Source organism: Onychostoma macrolepis, chromosome 21, assembly GCF_012432095.1.
Source record: "Onychostoma macrolepis isolate SWU-2019 chromosome 21, ASM1243209v1, whole genome shotgun sequence".
Lineage (NCBI taxonomy): Eukaryota > Metazoa > Chordata > Actinopteri > Cypriniformes > Cyprinidae > Onychostoma > Onychostoma macrolepis.
Genome location: NC_081175.1, coordinates 6,155,230 through 6,171,088, shown reverse-complemented (window position 1 = coordinate 6,171,088; position 15,859 = coordinate 6,155,230). Strand labels below are relative to the sequence as shown.

Here is a 15,859-nt window from a genome sequence, read left to right as displayed (position 1 = left end):
CCCTGAGAGCAAGATTGAGCAGCACCGGGGCTGAAAACAACTCCATTAAGCCGCTGAAGCGTCCCTGTCCCTCCATCTTTCTTCTTCTTCATCTGGCCTTGCACAGCCCCATCTCACACACACAATGGAAAAGTGATTTATTCCGAGCAGGTCCGTCGTATCTTTCCTAGCACTGGCTATTTCACTGATGAAGAATCCTGGGATTCTAGACACCCACATGCTCTCCTATGAGACCAAAAACCTTTGTCCAAAAATAACGGCAGGACATAGAATTTCACCCTGTTGACTTTCATAATTCCTGATTTTATTGTGCTGATTTATCATTGCACATTATTGTAAAATAAACAGTTTGTCTTTGTAATCTTTTATTAAAAAATCACTCTGAAAACAACCGAAAACAACTTTCAACCCCTCCTGTTCTCTATATTCCTGTGTATAATGTCAATTTTTCACATTCCAATTCCATATGGATAAAATCTGGTCCCACAATCGTCCAAATTTAATGGCATATCATTCAAATTCAACGGCATGATGTCAAAATTTACCCTCATAAATTTAGCATGTTCCTGAATTTATTGTGCCGATTCAATGTAAAAAAAATGTAAAAACCTAACACCCATTTTTTACAATCCAATGAATTCCTGATCTAGTCTTACAATCCTGTGTCAAATGTCAAAAAAAGAGCTTGAATCATTTACTATGAAATAACTAATAATAATGCTTCCTTATGTGTATGACAGTGACATCATTTCACAAAATCACCCGAACTGAAGAAACCTAATTATATTTATGGAAAAGTATTACATTAATTCACTTGGCCTGTTTAAAACAGATGCATCCCAATTATGCCCCTACCAGAGCAGCGGCGGCGCGAGGAGCCTCAATATATCTGTCCAGATAATACTGAAGATGTTTTTAAAAAGTGTAAATAACCTCTGGCCGCCATCTTTTAATGCCATTTATCCTATCCGGTATTGATTTTTCCACATCATGTTTGCTAAAGACAAACATTACCTGCCATAAAGTTCTGATGCCACATAGACATGCTGGGCGATAAATAATAGATTTGAGCTGGCAGGACTTTGATGACCGGGCAAAGCCCGAAATGCTTTCAGCAGGAATTGTATGAAATCATAAATCACTCTTCATTTTAGAGAACATTCCAAATGGATTCTATCTCTGCACCTTGAAAGTCATTTTTCGGTTATTTATAGTCGAGGCTGAGGGAGCGAGGGAGGGATTGTGTGAGAGAGAGAGAGTAAGAGAGAAAGGGAGAGGGCAGGTCACTTCTCTTACACTCCACCCATTTATGTCACCCATCCCCTCTATCTATCTCTCTCTCACACATACACCATGCTGTTGTATATTTTCTGTGGGAAGTGTAAAGGAAGAGTTCAACCATAAATGAAAATTCTGTCATCATTTACACAACCTCCTCGTTCTGAACCTGTATGACTTTCTTCTGCCAGAAAAACACAAAGGGAACAACTCAGAGCTGCTATTCCTTTTAATAAATAAGGGAACAGCACCATAAAAGCGGTCCATACAGGGTTTGCTCTACATTCCAAGTCTTCTAAAGTCATATGATGCTCTGTGTGGGGAATAGAGTTAAATTTAAGATTGATCGCTCCCCACAGCTCTCAAATATCATTCGTATTTCAGCATATTCAAACTCGCTACAACTTGACTGGTTGTAAGACCCACAACAAACCAAAAGTATTTGGCATCACTGATGCATCTTTACTGTATGTAAATATTTCAAATTTTATCCATTAATTTGAATGTCATGTTTTTCCACAATATTATTTTTTTTAAATCGAGGAATCTTGATTTTGAATAAAAATATTAGTAAACGTTACAATTAGATACACTGAGAGTAAGTCAATTATAACAGTTAAGAACATATGACTGCATAACGGCATACATGATGAACCGCTTCTGTTGACAAGTTTGTGGCAAAGTATTTCATGCATCTTTTCTTGCAAAGATATTTAACAAGTCATTTGTTTTATGTTTATGTTGACAACTTCATCTGTGCTGAGAATGTTCTTCAACTGGATGGTTAATAAACAGAATGCTACAATAATCACGTTAGAGTTAAGTTGACTATGAACATCGATCAAAGATCAAGATTTTGTTTTTGCTATTTTTCCCAGTCCTAACTATATAGCTTTAGAAAATTTTGAGAAAAAGTGCACAAATTGCACTACTTTAATGGTTCTTTTTAAATCCTTTTTGAAGATTCATGCTTTCGGAGATTGTATACAAGATTGTATGCTTTCTGACATTTTTTGGAAAACATCTCTTGCATTCCATCAAACAGGGGTTGCCTGTAAGCCGAACCTCTTTTTTTGTCAGCCAAACCTCTAAAATGTAAAATATTTACTTATTATTATTATTATTATGGGTAACTGCTAGGGCTGTGTATCGGCAAGAATCGGGCGATACGATACGTATCACGATACAGGGGTTGCGATACGATATATTGCGATACTGTAAGAAAGGCGATATATTGGGATATTTCTTATTTTAGGAATATGATATATTTTTAGGAAAGCTGTCATTAAGAACACACCACCATATTTAAACCTTAGCAAAAAATAAATAAATAAAAATTGTTTAACCAGAACACACTGGGATCTGCATTTGCAATAATCAGTCCCTGTAACATTATTGAACCACTTTTTGTGCAGTATGAGTAAACTGTGCTTGCAGGATTCTTTAGTTCAGTGTTTCCCAACCACTGTGCCGCGGCACACTAGTGTGCTGTGACAGGTTGTCGGGTGTGCCGTGGAAAATGTATTTCGTTATTATTATTTTAAATCAGTGCTATTGGTTATCGTTATGTCTGTTTGTGGGTTTTACACATATTTAACCAATGAAAAGCATTCAAAAGAGCTTGTGACTAAACCTTGTAACGCCATTGGATCCTCAAATTGTCAGTCAAACCTCATAACTCCACCCCGCCTCCATTAAGAATGAAGCGCCGCCCCGTTTGAAGACGGACGTCTACTTCTTCGCAATGCAAGGGTAAATAAAGAACTGATGTTTGAATAAGTACAGCGTTTTCTTTACTCAAGAAACGCTGTCTATAAATGCTAATGTTTTGTGTGTTTAAAGAGCAGAGTCTTAGCATTTGCGGTCTAGTTGTAGCCAATACACTTTTGTACGTTTTAAATATCCTGTGCATAGCGGTTCGTCTTTTATATCGTGAGATTTGGCCAAATGTATTAAACAACAAGAGAAACTGAGCGCCCATTTAGCTACAATGAACTTTATAACCTGAAAACTGATTAAAACGTGATGCTGTTAATTTATTGCCTCATTTGCTGCCGTTCTAATGATGGACAAAACATCTCCTGTCATTCTGTCATCAAAAACCTTGTTAACTCCATATGTGTATGATTTTCAGAAATTAAGTGCAAGTGTCTGATCATATATAAAGCCAAAATACCAACTCTGATGACGCAACGTTTAATTATTGGGAGAAAAAAACCTTTTCCCCTTTCTATTAAAAAAAAAAAAAAAAATGTATAATGCTTAGTGGTGTGCCGTGGGATTTTTTACATATCAAAACTGTGCCGCAGCAGAAAAAAGGTTGGGAAACACTGCTTTAGTTAAATGTATATGTATAAAATGTATTTTATGAAAATACCATATATATATTTTAGACCTTGCTTTTAAAGGTTCAGAGTTTAAGTTTACAATTGTGACATACAATGTCATAACATTTTGATCTGGAAAAAAAAAAAATTACATCTGCTTAATAACAATGAAATATAAAGTGCTTGCAGGATTCCTAAAGAAAACAAAATAATTGTAAAACAATTGAAAAAATACAGATGTTGAACATTCTCAGAACCTTTCAACTTGGATTTCACAAGTTTTTCAGTTTATGTATTTATGTTCCGCGTGGAATCACCGAGACTGCGATGCGAGCACCGCCCCAACTGCACAAAACACCCCCAACAAGAGAGAAAGCTGCAGCCGCCCGCCGCGCCTGGCGAAAAGGCTTTTCACACAGGACGCGGCAAGTGGCGGAACCGAGGCGGACGTTACTACAAAAGGCCAGATGATGCCACCCTTCAGCTTTGTACACCAAACTATATAAACGCTAACATTAGTGGCGTGCCCTAATGCTAGTATTTCCTGTCACTGTTTAACTTCAGAGATGAAGACTGCTATCTAGCCATCGGATATGAACCTAAAACGAAACAACTGCCATGAATTTTGTATGATTTTTTTTTTTTTTATATTGATATTTTCTTACACCCCTTGTAACTGCTGCACATTACTTTCCCAAATGCATGTTAAAAATCACAGCACAAGTAAAAATGATGTTCACCATCTTTACTGTAAACCAAGCTGCTCTGAGACACTGAAAACACTGGATCTTGAGCTACTTGTGTGAACTGAACACAGTGCCACACTTTACTCTGAAACATGCAGCGCAACAGCCTACACTCATTTAATCAAATCACAGTCTGATTTTATAATCAAACTAAGCACAAATATCGGTTTATTTAATTTAACTGTGCCTAGGGTTGGGTACCGAACTCGGTACTTTTAAGGGTACGGACCGAATTGCGTCGGTACTACCGAGTATCGATTCACATGAAATCATTCGGTACCAAATTTCGGTACCTGAGAACGCATTTGGGCGCATACGAGAGAGACAGAGAGAGAGAGAGACCCTGTGACTTGTCACCCCTGCAACTCTTTAAAACACAACACAGAGGGCAAACCGAAATGTTCTGAAGTGTGCTTACATTTCTAGGGTCATATGGTTTCCGCGAAAACGCGGACAGGATCGGGCGGAGTCCATTCATAAAACGGAATTTACTCTATAACGCGGAATGCCACGGAATTCGCAAGTTTTGGATGAATAAAAGAATGTCTGTCACTTAATTCGAATCGCGATATGAACTAGTGTATGTGAATATTAAAACGCAAAAGACGGTTTAAATATGAATCCTGCATGTTCCGTTAGCCTCGGTATGTATGAATGGCGGAGACGCGTTTTGTTTAATAAACAAATACTGAAGCACACGTGAACTCGCGGTGATTTTCGGCCTCTGCACTACATGAACACATGAACTTACAGGCTGTGAGTCACTTCATGAGAATTTTACCGTTCATTTGAGAAAACTAGCATCATATCATACTGTATACACACAGAAACTTCACGCAACCTGTCAAAATAAAAGTGCGGTTTAACATGTAACAGAAATATATTAAACTTGTATTACTTTTGTACAGTATAATGTACGCCTTTATATATTCCATTTACTGACAAATTTAAATAAAACAATTAAATTATAAAAATAATTATTACAACCACATTAACGACTTAATTGTAGAAAAAATACAATTATTATTATAACTTTTTAAAGGTATATTCACATAATTTTTCTACCATGTATTAATTTTAACAGTAAACCTCTGTTTGTTTGCCAAAAAATAAAAGGGTTTCATTTTGATTTGATTAGAAATAAATAAATGTTTCATGCCTTCATTTGATTATCAGAAAAAATAAAACACAAGAATTTCTGGAAGAAAAAGAAAAACAATTGTTGGGTCCAATTGTTCAAAATGTTGAAATTGAGAGTTTTGGACTTATTTTTCACTGAAATAAATGTTTTGTTATTACACAGAGAGTAAAGTACCGAAAAAAGGTACCGTTGGGTACCGGTACCGAATTTCAGATACCGGTACCGGTACCGTACCGGTTCAAATGTGAACGGTACCCAACCCTAACTGTGCCCCATTCATTTAATTTCAGTTTTACATTTGATTTAATTAATTATTAATTTTTCATCAATTGAACCCCTTTTTGGGAAACCCCAGAAAGAAAGTCATACAGGTTTAGTGAAGAATTCCAAAAGAAAAGTTTATTAAGAACTAGAATCTAAAATCATATTGCGATATCTTTAATACTTCTTGAGTAATAGCATGCAAACTTTGGAAAAAGAATATCAATATCAAAGATTGCTAAAGTCAACATATTTTACTAACAGGCCTTCCAATCTCCGTGTAAAAGTAACATTATGGTGTTGCCATCATTCTGAAGTAATTTTTACCCCCCCCCTGTAATTTGGCTCTGAATCTCAAGTGAAAATTGCCATTTTTTTTTTTTTACAAAAGGAGATTTAAGACAAATTATAAATTAAATGTGTCCTTTTATTATTGCTTGGACAAAATGCAGCACGTTTCTTTGTGAAACTGAAATATAACACTATAATAATATAGCACTTGTATATTATCGCTCTTTTGTTGGTTTTGATTACTTCTATTCTCTTCATTTGTAAATCGGTTTGGATAAAATCCTCTGCTAAATAACAAAATGTAAATATAATGTAAATGTAAATAACAACACTAAATAGAAATTTTAAAACAAGCTCCAAATAAAATAAATAACACAAATAAAATAAATCTCTTCACATAAACAAAATAAGGCTTTGTCTGTGCTCTTTCCATTTAAAATTAGAGGTAACCACTGCATTTTAATCATGATCCAAACAAAGACGCTGATGCAACATGAGCAGTTTTTAATCTAAATTAGGCTGTATAATTTCGAAATTTGAAGCAAAAACAGAATGGTCTGATTTCAGTTTTGAGAAACTACTGTATACATAAAAAATATCTGCATGAAACAGAAACAGCAGACGAGCTGAATGAGACGCAGAATCACTCTCTGCCAGCAGGTGGCGCTTTAAACGTTTCCTTGGTTTCCGCTGTAAACAAAGCAGCGCTGCACTTATGAACTTTAATATGCTTTATACAGAGGCAAGATGAAAAGAAAAATACCATCTCAGTGTTTCCCCTACCATTATTTTAGGGGGGCGGCCCGCCCCCCTTGAAGGTCAAGTTCATTTTGTTTAATTTTATTTTCTCTATAGCGCCAGACCACAAAAGAAGTCATTCAATGTTACCTTCCCTATAGAACAGGTGTATACCTTGTTCTTTTATTAAACAAACTAAATAGCCTTATGTTATTTATCTTATTTACACGACGGCGTGTCATTTCTGTCTCTACGTTACATGGTCGCGCTCTCTCTATCGCGAGCACAGCGGAGTTCCACCCCAGTTCGCACATACACACACACACGCACACGCACACGCACACACACACACGCACACACACACACACGCACACACACACACACACAAACAAACGTAAGCGCACACACAAGTGAGCACACTCCCACTCTTATTTGTAAATATTAAGCCGCAAAACGTCTATTTAAATATGACTTCTGCCTGTCTCTGTGTTAATGTATGGCGCAGACGTGCAGGTTTGTTTACTCATACAGAAGCGCGCGACACTTGCGGTGATATTAACGTCTGTCGTCTCACTAAATGAGGACATAAATACATGAACAACATCTTCAGAACTGCTCTGAGAGTCACTTCATGAGCATTCGAACGTTTCATTTGAGTAAAACTATCCTCATATCATATACAGAAATGTAAAGGTATTCAAGGCAACCCGTCAAAATAAAAGTTCGGTTTCACTTGAAGACATTGGGCAGAACGTAATATGCTACTACTAGTAAAACTATTAAAACCTTAATAATAATCACACAATGTCTTCAAAGTTATTATCAATATTAAATCCCTTTATTTTTATGTCGGTAAAACACGGACCCCCACTGCATCTAAACGTTTCTAAAGACAGTAAGTTCCCCTCAGACATACTTTCATATAAACTCCTACCCCTAATTGAATCGCGCTTTGTTTAGCATCTCAATCGATTTGAATCGTCACATATTTGAATCGATTTTCAACCTGCTCGCGGTTGATCGTTACATCCCTATAAACACGATACTATCATCTATTGGAACAACCCTACAAAATATTAAGTATTTTTGCAGATGTTATTAATGATTTATTCATAAATATCATTATGTTTTTTGGGGAGGTTGTATCATATAAAACTTTACAATCTACTTCAATTGAATCTTTTAATAAGCCCCCCCCCAACATTATGATATCATTTTAAAAAAAGAAATTAAAACCATGTTCATTATAGAAGAGGTCTATTCAAGTCATTGCATATATGAATTGCATTATTTATGTATTTTTTAATTAATTAGTATGAGTGTCATGTCAGTGACCCACAAACCAATCTGCAAACTTAAGCTGCAAAGAAAAAAAATCTGTATAAATTCATAACCCCTTCAAATGAAGCGAGTGTCAGCGTTGGCCTAAATGAAATCTAGATGTAGATGTCCAACAGAAAAACATTAAGTTTCAAAGTCATAAACCCTGTTACAATGATCACTGACAATCTACAAGCAGTGTGTGACTATGACGCCCATTGGAGGTCCTACTAACAATCAATTCCACACTAATGCTCAAGGGCCATGAGAAATCAATCACCTGAAAAGAGCACAGGGATATCTGTGAAGGTGTTCTATAATCACATGACTGCTAATAGAGGCTATTCAAGCTAAAGGCACATGGGGTCCAAGCAAGATGAATAGTTACATTAACCCAGGCTCAAAGTGCGGGCCGGTGAAATGGCTGGCTTGTTTTCTTCATTGCTGCTCTATTAGCAGCAGGTGAGGGAACAGCTCTGATATGAGATGAACTAAACGTGCATCTCAGTCAGGCCTGTCAGCCAATGATTGCTGAGCCTGTAACGATGCTCTTCAGTAAAGAGTCTTGTACCTTCACATTGTCTGCATCCTTTAGCCTCTACAGCTGCTGTGCTTCGGTATACATTCATCATGAAATACTGTTAAATACAGTTACTGTTTGGACTTTTTAGCAGTTGGCAGAATAGCTGTCAGCGCATCCTAATGCGCGGGTAGCAGCAATGCCAGACAAGTGCTTATCTCTTATTGGTTGGCAAGTGTTTAATTGCAGCATGAAGAAAAACCTTTTTAACATGCTCACTGAAACAAAAAATTTAGATCTCAGTGTGAACAGCTTCATTTCTAAAAGCATTATATACGGTAATTAAAAAATATGTTTTACAATATGTTACCATATTGTTAAAAAAAATTACAGTACAAATCATTTTTGCATTACAATAATAAAAACTAAAGGGGGAAAATGCACTTATTTGTAAATGAAAAATGTCATCACACACAGTGCAAAAAATCCTAATGGTCTTAAAACAGGCTTAATTTTCTTTGAGCAAAATATAATTTCATTTTTTGAGACTGTGGTGAAATATGACAGAGAGAAGTTCTACTTTCGTTTTAAGAGATTTAACAAAAAAAATAAAAAATGGCCATGTTTTATGGCCAGGAAGAAATATTTACAATTGGTAAATTTTCATCTTGGGTCATTGCCATGTTGAAAAAGTTGATTTCAGACCCAAGAGTAGGGGACAATTATGGCCTCAGGCTTTGTATGAACAGGTTGCAGCAGGTCTTTTACATTATAGCTGAAAAGGTGAATGTCCCAAAATAAGCTTTCCAAAATTTTGTCAGAAAAGCAAACATTTAGAAATTCTGAAAGTAATTTAGGCCAAAGACCAGTTTAACTGGTTATCAACATGTCACACAATTTCAGCCTGAAATTGGCCACCATGTACATTTTTTTCTGAAAATGATCCCTGCAAGCTCAGCAATGCAATACTGGTTTTCCATTTCAGAGGAAGCAGGACATGATATAAGGTTGTGCTCTTTATACAATTATACACAGATTTTTCATTCATGGCACCACCTTCCATTCTCTCTGCAGTGATGAGTGTAAGTGTTGATTTGCAGGCAGTCTATCAGAGTAAGCTGTCGGGAAGTATGGGGCAAGTGATGGGACGGTCACATAATAAAGAAATGACCATTTCCAAGTGTTACAAATAACTTAATATACTATAGCATACATAAAATACCATATTATACAACTTGGGACACATCTGAACCTTTTCTTAATTACAGTATTGTTTATATTGTATGCAAATAATTAAATACTTTTTTAGCATTATTTTTCACATTTAAAATAGATTTTATGCATTTTACTTCTTATTTTAAAATGTATTCATAAATAACAAAATAATGATACCAAACAACTTCACAAACGGCTTTACAATACTAAATAATCATTGAAATGTCAATACTCTGCACCAGGGTATTGATTCATTATCACAAAGCAGAGCAATGCAGAACTATACTGTCCAAATTTGTCCCTTACATTCACTACGTCATTCTGACATTATAGTCAAGTAAAGGGTTAATTCACACAAAAATGAAAATTCTGTTACCATTCACTCACCCTTATGTCATTCCAAACCTGTATGACTTTCTTTTTTTCTGTTGAACACAAAAGAAGATATTTTGAGGAATGTTGGGAACCAAAATACTCAGTTAGGTTCAGGGGTAGGCAATTATTGTATTGTCCCAATAAGGAAGCATCTATTTAATTTAAATGCATATGAAAATTTACACTCAATGTGTTATTATTGCATACTGTTTTATAATGTTCTACCATACAGAGGTGCAAATATCTGCCACTATTTGCACCAAGTATAAACAGCAAAGAACATACTGCTATTTGTTCATACTCTAAATAGAATCTATTGTTATATGCAACTTAGTGCAAATAGAATCGCTAAGAAAATACTGCTATGTTCACTTAGTGTAAATACAATCCATTGCTATTTGCACTTAGTGTGAATAGCATCTTGCTAAGAAAACATGCTATTTTCACTTAGTGTCAATAGCATTTTTGGTATTTGCACTTAGCGCAAACAGCCGCTGCATTTATATTATGTTGTCAATATTTTCCTTTGCATGGACCAATTTCAAACCCATTCAAGTTCACACCTGATTCAATAACAAATTTATAGGAATAACAAATGAACTGATGGACTGGAGTCGTGTCAATTACTTGTGGATTACTGTGATGTTTTTATCAGCTAGACGGCACCCATTCACTGCAAAGGATTCACTGGTGACCAAGTAATGCAATGCTGAATTTCCCCAAAACTGTTTCAATGAAGAAACAAACTCATCTCAACAAACTAATCTTGGCTGGCCTGAGAGTGAGTATAAGTTTTCTTTGTGAACGAACAGAACTTTTTGTTAACCGATAATCATGTCTTTTTTTAAGTATCTTCTCACTCTATTTTGGTTTTGTTTAAAATATAATGAGAATTTCGTATTGCTGCATTGTTTGAGTTCATTTTGGGGTATAGATATATAAAAAATATATATATATATATATATCTGAAAGATACTTATTCTGTAAATAACAGACATACGAAAGTTTCATATCAAACATGAGATCTTGAGATATATTCTCTAGCTTTCTACGGGAGCTGATTCTGGAAGTCATCCATTGAACCCGATTAGCTCCATACACCGCACAACACCAACTGCAGGAAAATAACCTGAAGCCAGAGGGAATTTCAGTTTGCTGTTTTGTTCTTGATTATTCTATTTCACTACAGGCCTCTGAGCCAAACAATATAAAAAATGAAAAGGTCCACAGGCATCTGCTCCCACCTCAGCAGACCCTGAGCATGGGCTCTCTGGGGACAGCCGGGTCAGGTGCGAGTTCACCAGCTGACGGGCCGCGACCGACGGGAACGCAGTCCTTCACACAGTCAGAGGGTCTAGCAGGCATCATTATGGAGGCCACGGTATTCATTAACAACTGCTCCCTGTCCGTATCCTCATTTGTGCCCGTATCCAGCAGCAAAAACGGGGGTAACTAGGGAGTCTGGGACAAGCACGCTTGTCTGAGCAACCTTGACACGGAACGGAGTCTGAGCAGAAATAGTCCAAGCTGTGAGTGTCCCTGTGTCACCGGTTGCCTTGGGACCAACTGGCTCTGGTGGTTTTGCATGAGCGGAACCAGAAGTGGGCCAGATATATTCATTTGCACACCATCAATCACAGCGCGAGAACGTTGCTCTTAGCCATCGCACTAACCCCTCTTTTCTTTTTTTCTTTTACCCATCTACCTCTCCTCCCTGTTGTGAAGAACAATGCTCTGCACCAGGGAGTAACTTCATCTCCTGCTGGCTTCAGCACTGTCCTGAGGATCTGGCCTGCATATAAACACACTTCTGCGCTTTGAATGAGGACACTAGAGAGAACGAGGACAGTATGGTTCCAGGAGTCTCGCTCTGCACCACGCAGTCCAGTAAAGTATCCGCCCTCCAGAGGGTCCGCAGCACAAACCTACAATTCAGTGCCGGGTTTGAAGCAGGTCACAGAGTCAGGGTCAGCTCCAGTTCTGTTAAACGACAAACTGGTTTATGTGCACTACTTTAGAGCATTGATGCACTCAATAAAGTAGGGCTAAACTCTAGACCAGGCCAGGGATTGTTAAACTAGAACAGTGCATTCTTTATTGGTAGTCAGAAGTCCAAGCCATCACTATTGTGCCCTATAGGCTTTTAACCCCGGATTACCACAAGGGAGATGTTTCTGTAATAAGTGTACTGCAAGTTGCTTTGGATAAAACTTACTTAATATGAAATATCACTTAATATAAAATGCAAAATATTTAATATAAAAACTGACTGAAACTTTAGTTATCCGAAATTATTAGATCTGTTTTTGTAGCTTGTAGCAATATTCTGTTAAATCAAATTATTATTATTATTAACAAAACTAATATTATACAAAAACATTTGTATTAATATTAATATTATTATAATTAGTAGTAAAGACAATAAAGATGTAAAAAATGTTTTTAATATTATTAATAATTTTAATAATAACTGTTAATAGCAAGTGTTCATAATAATAATAATAATAATAATAATAATAATAAAAGACAATAAACAAGACACAATAAAGCTGTTATTAATACTGTTAATTATTGTAAATAATGGGTTCATAATAATGAAAGCAATAATATATTATAATTATATTATTATTGTTGTTGTTGTTGTTATTATTACCCATATGCTTTTGCTTGATACAGACAACAAACAATTAACATTTAAAATGATTAATTTATTTAAATTATTATTTTTGGTAATAGTAAGTGTTAACAATAAAATGTATTTTTATTATTATTGTTGTTGTTTTATAACCCACATGCTTTAGATTTGTTTTATACAGACAATAAACAAGTAAACATTATTATTTTTTGTAATAATTGTTATTATGAATTGTTGTACATATTAAGTGTTAATAATAACAATTATTTGCCAGATATATCAGATTTGAAGAATTTCTTGTTTTTATACAGTAAGACAATAGACTAATTAATAAAACAGTAAAATCATAGACACTAAATGTGTTATTCATGTTAATAGCTGCTGTAAATTCGTGTTTATAATAATAATAATAAATTATTATCATTATTAGCCATTTGAATTCACACAGAGTTCAACACACAAAAATTAAAGTCAGTGTTCCTGCATCACTGTCTCCAGCTCATCTGTGATTCAGCATCTCTGATTCAGGACCAGCCTAAGTCACACATTATTCTTGGATTTATTTTGCACTTTCTTACAGATTCCCTCCTATTACACAATTCAGCAGGCAAATGACCGTCAAAACAAATATATAAATGCCATTCTTCATCATACATGTCAAAAGCACACAGCCCCATTAGCTTTAGCGTGCATATGTCGCTGTGTCTGTTTCACGTGTCTGTGGCAAAACACAGAGAGCGTCATGCTACACTCATTTCCCACAGCAATGCGGGGCACAGAAAACACCTCTGTAGCGCCAACCATTAAAAATGAGCATGTTAATGTTGATATTTCATACCTGTTCCGAGAATGACAACATCAAATTGAGACGGGAGATCCTCCGCAGCCATCTTGAAACTACACACTGTCACGTGACACGCCGTAGCGTGACGTACACTTTTTATAACCTAAAACATACAGATTTAAACACACAGTAGCAAAAATGCACAAACTGGAATACTCCGTATTTTAAAAGAAAGAAGAAAAAGAAACATTAAAAATTATTTCCACATATTCTTTGATTTCCTGTGTTCCTTAATTGGCTAAAACCCTGTCTGTTTTTTTGTTTTTTATGGATATTAATTACAAATACGACGAAGACACCACTCATTAATATTATGTAGTTAAAGTGTTTTGATATTAATGTAACATATTTACATGCAAGTATATTAAACATATAGCCTAGCAACTGTGAAGAAATTCAAGTGTTAACGATTTTAAATTAATTTCATGACACTTTTCTTCTCCGTATAATGTAGCCTACACTACTTTGCAAAAGTCTTAGGTCAATATTTCCCCCCCCAAATTTTTTATTTTTTTTTAATTAAATCTATATTTTGCTGTATGTGTCAGTAGGAAACATCAGTTTATCCACAAGGAATCTAACAACAGCCAGTGCTCCACACAGAGATCTGATCGCACCATCTGGCATTACATGAACAGACAGAAAAAACTGAGACTAAATCCAGAAGAACTGTGACAATGTCTGCTAGACGCTTGAAGAAACCTTCCTGGAAAGCTACATTAAAAAATAATAAATGCTTTAAAAATAATATCATTAATACATTTTATTTATCAATTAACTTCTATTAACTAAATCAAATAAACATTTGGTGTGAGCATCCTTTGCATTCAAAACTTTTAGCTTTTGTCCTTGGTACACTTGCACATAGTTTTTCAGATAGCTTTCCAGGAAGGTTTCTTCAAGTGTCTTGGAGACACAGTTCTTTTGGATTTAGTCTCAGTTTTTTTCTGTTTCTTCATGTCATTCCTGAAGGACTGGATGATGATGATGAGATCAGATCTCTGTGTTGTCAGACTCCTTGTGCATACAAAAATCTCACTGGATTATTACAATTAATGGCAAAAGGAATGTTTGGAAATGTAAACCAACCTGACACTGTTGCAAAATCTAGAAATAACTGGCTTAAAACCATGCTGTTTTTTTGATGAAAATATAATGGCCTAACACTTTTGCACCGTAGTGTATGTTCAGAATGTTCAGCAGGTAGACTTATTTTAATATTCATAGCCTACAAACGCAAGATGAGGCTATTGAAAAGGATCGGTATGCTGAATTTTTTTTTTAATTCGCCGATGGCTTATGTTCCCAGTTGCTGTCAACAACAGAATATTGTTTCTTCAGATAGCAGGAGTTGGGAAGAGGTGTTAATGACGAGCTGTCAAAATACCCTCTTGGCTCTCACAGCCACCGACAGCCAGCTATCAAGTTTTTTTTTTTTAAATCACATCTAAGACATCTAACTTCTTTGTAGAAATATTCATTAAAAACATACGAGTACATTTAATGACTGAAATGAGAGAGACATTTTTTTCTTTTTGAAGCTTCTTCTGGCAGCTTTTAATGTCAATATTGTTTTATCCAAGTGTCAATTTGCCGTTTTGTAATTAATGACTCCTGTTTGATTTATTATGAGTTGTTATTAGTTATTATTATATCACACAAATGCTAAAAATGCCTTACAAAATTAAATAAAACCAATCATTATTCCTGCAATAATATGGCAAATCTTTTGGAAAACCAAACAAAAATCACATTTTACAGTAATATACTTACAACAGAAGTCAAGCCAAGACATTCCATTACAAGTAGAACTGTGCTTGTAATTTTTGGTGACTACAAAACAAAAAATATATTATAGAACATGTAAGTTGGTATTGGCAATACATGTCTCATTTTAATGCGCAATGCTTCTATATTCATTCAAAACAGTGTGTATTTTAACATGTCCTGTCTGCAGATGTCGATTGTATGATTTACTGTATATGCTTATTTTTATTTAGCTAAGGAACGAGTCTAGATTTTTTTTTTTTTATGGTCTTGAATCTTAGGTAGCATTGAACCCATAACGTGTACAAGGAATAAGCGTCCATAACAAACTGTGTTGTTTTTAAAACGAACATTAAAAAAGAAAGTTGGTTGATATAATTTCACAGAACTTTTGCCAGTTT

At 35.4% G+C, this 15,859-nt stretch overlaps 1 protein-coding gene across 1 annotated transcript in view; it reads right to left on the bottom strand.

The window, feature by feature from the left end:
- chm (CHM Rab escort protein) overlaps positions 1 to 13,763 on the bottom strand; it is a 60,815-nt gene extending 47,052 nt beyond the window's left edge. The window contains exon 1 of the mRNA XM_058758596.1: positions 13,686 to 13,763. Coding sequence (XP_058614579.1) covers positions 13,686 to 13,737 — 52 coding nt within the window. The 5' untranslated portion in view covers positions 13,738 to 13,763. The remainder of the gene's footprint in view (positions 1 to 13,685) is intronic.
- Between the last annotated feature and the right edge of the window lie 2,096 nt (positions 13,764 to 15,859).